General features: G+C 30.3%; 1 protein-coding gene across 1 annotated transcript; it reads right to left on the bottom strand.

Moving 5' to 3' along the window:
* Positions 1-755: 755 nt before the first annotated feature.
* On the bottom strand, positions 756-6,100 carry nompB (intraflagellar transport protein 88-like protein nompB). The gene is made up of 16 exons (XM_018518903.1): positions 5,847-6,100; positions 5,647-5,697; positions 5,055-5,227; positions 4,694-4,889; positions 4,212-4,429; positions 3,869-4,104; positions 3,834-3,835; positions 3,369-3,526; positions 3,113-3,299; positions 2,858-3,044; positions 2,561-2,708; positions 2,339-2,450; positions 2,173-2,241; positions 1,787-2,087; positions 1,468-1,584; positions 756-871 (listed from the first exon to the last, which is right to left on the bottom strand). The coding sequence occupies exons 1-16, from the start codon at positions 5,979-5,981 to the stop codon at positions 756-758; spliced, it is 2,406 nt and encodes an 801-aa protein (XP_018374405.1). The 5' UTR covers positions 5,982-6,100.
* Between the last annotated feature and the right edge of the window lie 890 nt (positions 6,101-6,990).

The following is a 6,990-nucleotide window of genomic DNA, read 5'->3' on the forward strand; positions in this document are numbered from 1 at the left end:
ATTTAAATATCAAAGATATAATTATTAATATTACAAATTTTTTATGTAAAAAGTATAAAGTTGATAAAAATAATTCTATAAATGATAAAGATAATTCTATATTTCTTTAGCACGAAACGTGAAGTAAAAAGATTTTGTGATTGTGTCGAGAAATGACATATGAATTAATAAAAAATATCAAACATGTTCGAAATCCATAAGACTGATCACTTAAAAGGGAGAACGTTTGATCCGCTGACCCATCTTATTAAAATCTCTGATGTATTAGTAGAGAAAAATATATGAATACATGTGTCATAAATTTAGACGAATAACTCTTTTATAAGCGAAACTTTATTGCAATTATCCTCGAATTGATATACACACGATACTAAACAGATATTAAATATAACTGCTATTAATATACAAAAAATTTTGTAACATAGAAATAATTAAACCTTTAGTTACATGTTGTAAAAATATGTTATAAACTTATTAAGGAAATTATATATTTCCTAAAATTTTTTTAATACAAATAAAATGATAATGTAGTTAATGTGTTCCTTTTAAGAAAGTTTTCGATTTTCCGTGTTTCCAATTTTAATACTATTTTTATTATAAAATGCATGATTTAAATATTAATGTAAAAGTTACTTGTGCTAGCATAGTATAATTTACATATTTTAATGCTTTTACAATTATTTTTTCAGAAAATATATAAATCTATATAACATATTTATAAATATATAACGATATTATATGTATTAACGATATTATTACTCAGGTAGAAGATCATCTCCGAGTTCTTCGTCACCAAAATCATCATCTCGCTTTCCAGCTGCTGTCATAGGACGAGTAGGAAGAGGTCCTACGGGATCTACATAACTTGAACCTAGAAATCATTTTTGTGATTCTAATAACTTAAATAAATAACTGAATAATGTATCAGACAGTATCGCATATATCATATTCACTTTGAATATCGTATTAGAGAAAGATGAAAATACAAAATGACACAAATATTCCAGCAATACCCATTCTCAGATTTATAACTGCGATCAGTAACGGTCTGCCGAGTGTATTCAGTGATAAAGAAAGAACAAAAATAGACTAGTCAAAGCAGCCGCAGTCATCAATCATTTATTCAATCCATTAGAGTGGCTCGCGTACCACTTGTAGATCACTTTTGCTGATGCTTGCTTTCAGTGGAAACGTGAATGCTAATCATACTAAAATTACTAACTGCATAACCGTTAAATTTTCCACAAAGCTCATGTAATGTTAAAATCGTATGATAAAAGATTCTATTTTCATTAGAGCCACAAAAAGTTAAAAATATGTAAAATACAAAAATAAAATCGTAATATAAAATATGATTTTTTTATTTAAGCAAAGGCTTAATTTATTTAATAGACTCTCAAAGCAAATCAGTGAAGATACCAATATACGAGAAGTGATTTAATTCCATAAAAATTTTAATAATCGTACTTTGGTAATCATTCCGGCCTGAAATTGGTCGTCGATCCGGACTTGGTCTATGATCTGACATTACACTTAATCCTGAACCTGCTCGCGATGATGTTCCACTATTACTTTTCCTAGAACCTGCACAAAACGTACGACAAGATTTAATGATAACTTAAAAGAAATAAATAATTTATATTTTTGCACATATTATTGACATAAATAATAATAACGGAAACTAATAGTAATTCAAATTTATTGGATTTCAATGTATATACTAATTGTTAAAAATCGTTATTCATATATTACTTTTAAACACTGAATTGTACATTAAAATACATACCTGTTGTGCCTGGTCTTGCTGAACCTTGTCTTTCTTTTAGTTCTTTAGCTTTCTCAGCCTTTTTTAATTCAGCCGCATACATCTGTGCTTCTTTCAAACCTAAATCACTACATAGCCTGATCAAAAATTTTAGACATTCTATATTATCCGGAAATTTATTATGAATATCTTGATACTCTGTAAGAGCTTTATGGAATTGCCCAGTGCGTCTTAAACACGCGGCAACTAATAATCTCCATCTTGGTTCATCTGGTGCGAGCTCTACTGCTTTTTCAAAATAAGTCAATGCTTTTTCAGCAATCTTAAAAAGAGAATACAATGTAATAAGAGAAAAATGTATAATTTTATTATTAAAAGCAACAAATTGTTAATAATAAAAGTTATACCTGCATTGATATAAAATAGGATCCAATCCAGTCTATCACCTCAAAATTAGCAGGATAAAATCTGTGGGACTGTAATAAATTTATAATTGATAAAGAAACTAAATATATATCACAAATACAATTGCAGCAATTGAAGGATTTAGTTAATTGGAAGAAATAAACTCACGTCATTGTAATACTGAAATGCCTGCTGTTTATCTCCTATTGAATCATATAATTCTCCTAATTTTTGTAAAACACCTGGATCAGATGATATTATACCTAACAACTCATTATACCTATTTGAAATAAGATATTTAAATTAATTATCATGATATTTAATATTAATATCAGAAATGAATTACATAAAATTAAAAAAATAAAGAATATATAATTGAATTTAAAATACCATTCAGATGCTTGGTCAATATCGCGCATCAATTGATACAGATGACCAATTTGAAATAACGTTTGTGGATCATGTCGAACGATATTACGAATTTTCCAAAAACACTCTAAGGCCTCTTCATACATATTCTCTTTCTTATAAACTAAACCTACAAATAAGGAACATGTCATCATTATCAAAATAATACATATATGCATTAATATAGTTATACATGAAATAAATGAAGAGATGCAGGTAGTGCAAGAGAATATTAATATTGAAACATTTTAAGCAAGACAATTCTTACAAAATCATTACCTAAATTGTACAGAGCTTGTACATGACTAGCATCCGTTTCTAATGCGCACAATAACAGCTCCCTAGCAACATTCAATTCATCTTTTCTAATTGCACAAGCGGATAAATTAACGTAGGCAGCTGCATTGTAAGCATCGGCATTACGAGCTGCTTCACCATACTTTTCAGCTTGATCATAATCTCCTTGCTAAAGAATTTTCTGCTTAGATGCAAGAAACAAGCCAATATAACTGTAGATTTATAAATATTACTTACAAGATAGTAGACGAACGAAAGCATAGTTGCTGCCCCACTATTGGCTTTGGTGTCACGATTTTCGAACATTTTTAATGTATCAATGGCTAATTGTGTTTCTCGGTTATGCAAAAATACCATGGCTTTGTTTATTTCTAAATCAGCAGCTAAAATACTATACGCCGAGGACTTTATGGCATCAACACACCTACAAATAATTGTTCAAATTTTTATAAAGAAACTAGACTAAATGTAATCGTAATTCTTTAAAGTATACCAAGCAAATCCAGCCGTAAGTGACTCTTCAATAACAGGTGCTATAAGCTTTGCTGCGCAAAGTATAGCTTTCTCAGCTTCCAATTTCATTTCTTTTTCCAATTTTGACAAATCATCATTCTTTATAACTTCATTTAATATGTTAGATTCAATATCGTCCTACATATAAATAAGAAAATATAAATCACATAAGATAGTATAGCTTAATATTTCATTCATGATTTATACATGTGAATAAAAAATTATATCTGAATAAATACTCATATATAATCATTATTTTATACATAAACAATAACATTTAGCAGAAATAAAAAAAAAGAGATGAGAAGTCTGTGTGTGAATATGGAATACTTGATGAAAAGAGACAATTGCTATAAATATGTCACTATGTGCATCTTTGTGAATCATAAGACACATATTGTGACATGTAGCGGTGCAAGTGTTGGCAACTCTTTGAAAGATATACAGCTTTAATAAAAACGCAGTATAATAGTGCCAAACTCACGGGATTTATGCTATACTTGTCCTCCTGATCTACATTAAGTTGTACTTCTAGTAACTCTAAGAAAGCTCTTTTCATCTTATCACGATGAGATAACGCGAAATGACATAAAACAGCATGCAAACCCGCATTAAACTCAGATCTCTCCCTCATCACCCATTCAAAACTATTAGCTGCCTCTTCTAATCGACCCATTTGTACAAATAACATTCCCATGTTATGCATAATCTTTATTCTGCGAAATATTTACCAAATTAATGATATTAGCAATGAAATAATCGTTCCTCAACAGTTCCTCGATCATATAAATTGATAAATATATTCATTGATAAATATATTCACCTTAAATCTTTGTGGGCTGTTGGAGCTTGATCAAATGCCATTCTGTACATTTTTATAGCTTGAGATAGTTGTCCCATTCTTACATAAATGTTACCCATATTAACTTTGAGTCGGGCGCTATTACTAAACATCCTATTCCTTGTTATAGCTTGATAAGTTGCTATAGCTTCTGTATACATTTCATTATTTGTGTATTGAATCGCTAAGTTGAATAGCACCTGCAAAGATAAATTAACAATATATTCAATCTCAGCTGTAATATAATTATAATTATATAATTTTGTAATTATAATTTTATGTAGTACACGATTAATATGTTCACATTCTGATCAATCATCTTACTATTTTACATCGTATATATAAATGTATATATATATATGAGATAACCGGCCAATACAAAAATTGGAGCAAAATTACAATTTAATCCGATTACTATAAAGAATAACAAAATAAAAGAGTTTATAATGATTTAATGAGCTTACAGCAAATGTTAAGTCTATATTGTGATTATCACTAAGACCAGCTTGTTCTTGCAATCGTATAAGAGCCCTTTCTCTTGAAGAAGCTTCACGCGCTCGTTCCAGGGCGATTTTTATATTATTTTCTGAGGCTGCCTGTGTAGAAGTTTCAATCAAACCCATTATTCTTCTTTCAGTCGTTTTTATCTTCTCTTCCGGTCTTTAATAGAAAGAAATCATTTAAATATATTTTATTAATGCTTTTAATGCTACATATACATTAAATATATGTATATAACACACACACACACACACACACACACACACACACACACACACACACACACACACACACACACAATGAAAATATAAATATAAATCTTACGTGTCTTCTTTGTTAATTTCGAGTGGAGGCGCAGGACCTCTGGAACTAGTCCCCATATTAAGAGGATCAAAAGCTTGTTGACTGCTTGTATATCCAGCACTCCTCACTGCTGTCATAGGTCTAAGTCCACTAGTCATAGGTTGCATTGATGTGGTGGTACCACTTCTTTGAAACTAGAAAAATAAAAGTGTAAGATCAAGGATTCTTGAAATATGTCAAAACCAAAAGTATATAATATCAATAAAATTATAAAACTATAATAAAATACATAAATTATTATATGTGCCGCATTGATGGTTAATAACAGATTCTTTATCTAATATCAAATTTATTTTTTCGAAATTTTTACATTAAAAATCTTCTTATAGGAAAAAATTCAAATACTATTTAAATTGATTTAAAATTCCAAAATCATAAATATGATGATGATAATCTATTTGCACTCATAAAAATCTATATCATGAAATATCCATTATTTTATTAAGAAAAAGTTATTCTAAATTAGTCACAAAAATTGCAATTAAATTGTTTATGGTAGGATATCCCTTATTCTACTACACATGTAGCTATGTATAAACTCCATATAACTTACTCGACTTGACGTTCCAAGACGCATTGCAGTGCCTGGTGTCTTCGGAGTAAACTGTCAAATATCAAATGAAATATATGTGTAGCCAGAAAAGAAGCAGATGTTTAATTAGTAGTAATTACAATTTAGTAATATTGTGTAATGCAATGTAAAATGAAGTTTTAGCGACACAAGAAACATAATAACTAATTGTGTTTACTCACTATTGATCTTTTTCCATAACTTGTCCTGACAACTTCCTGAAATAATTCATCCTGCTCGAGATCTTTAATATTGTACACCGCTGGGTAATCATTATACCCCGCATAAATATCATCCTCCACTTCCGTGGCGGACATGGTCAACAGTTTTATGGTATTCCGTACAATTGTACCTTTCCTTATGTGCACAATACACGTATAATCATATGTTAAACAATCAATTTATACACTCTAACGTATATTTCCGAATAATTTAGATTGGATGATTAAAAATAAATGAAAAACTTTTTTAGGAAGTGTACTCTGAATTACATAGCATGAAGGAAACAACAGCTAACAGCTGACCGTATAAGAATCAATGAGATACAAATGTAGTACCAGAGAGAAACCTGAGAGGACATGAGGGCCTTTTTCCTATAAACACAAAATGCCCTCGCGCACTACTGCCCTCTGAAGAAGTGAATATAAACTACACAACAATAGCTATTTTTTGCGATACCACATACCAGAGAGAAAACTGAGAGCGGCCTTCCCGACCTTTTTCCTGTAATGCTTCTAACTCCCCGTACACTAGTGACACCAACGTCCATTTTCGAGCTGCGGGAACTACGTACCACGTCCATTTTCAAGAACTCCCCGTCTCGCCGATAAAATCGTATATCGTCGAAAGTGGACGTGGTACACCACAAATTATAGATGTGAAGAAAAAACTATTTTTCGACATTGTTGATAAATAAATTAACATTATGATGCTACAGCCACGAATTGCAGATAAAGATAATATTATGCATATATGTGTACATATTATATATATATATATATATATATAATAAATACATTTATATATATATGCATATGTAACGAAAATCTAAGAGACGTATTTTTTTTATACGTGCCCTAACTCATATTTAAGGGGTTACACACCTCTTTGAAAAAAACGGTATTTTTCTTTCGAGGCGAATATCGTCGGAAGGTTTTTGGTAATGCCAAAAATTACATCAGGAAATTTTAACAATACTTTGGTCAATTTCCATTCTTTTTCGTGCTCTAATGAGATCGGAACTTCCTGTGAGCGCTGTCGCAACTCGTCCTTCGCAATGTTCGCCATTCTGGCGATAGAACGAATTTGAGTTAAGTTAAAGCATGG

The sequence above is a fragment of the Trachymyrmex cornetzi genome, unplaced genomic scaffold (genome assembly GCF_001594075.2).
Source record: "Trachymyrmex cornetzi isolate Tcor2-1 unplaced genomic scaffold, Tcor1.1 scaffold797, whole genome shotgun sequence".
NCBI classification, from domain to species: domain Eukaryota; kingdom Metazoa; phylum Arthropoda; class Insecta; order Hymenoptera; family Formicidae; genus Trachymyrmex; species Trachymyrmex cornetzi.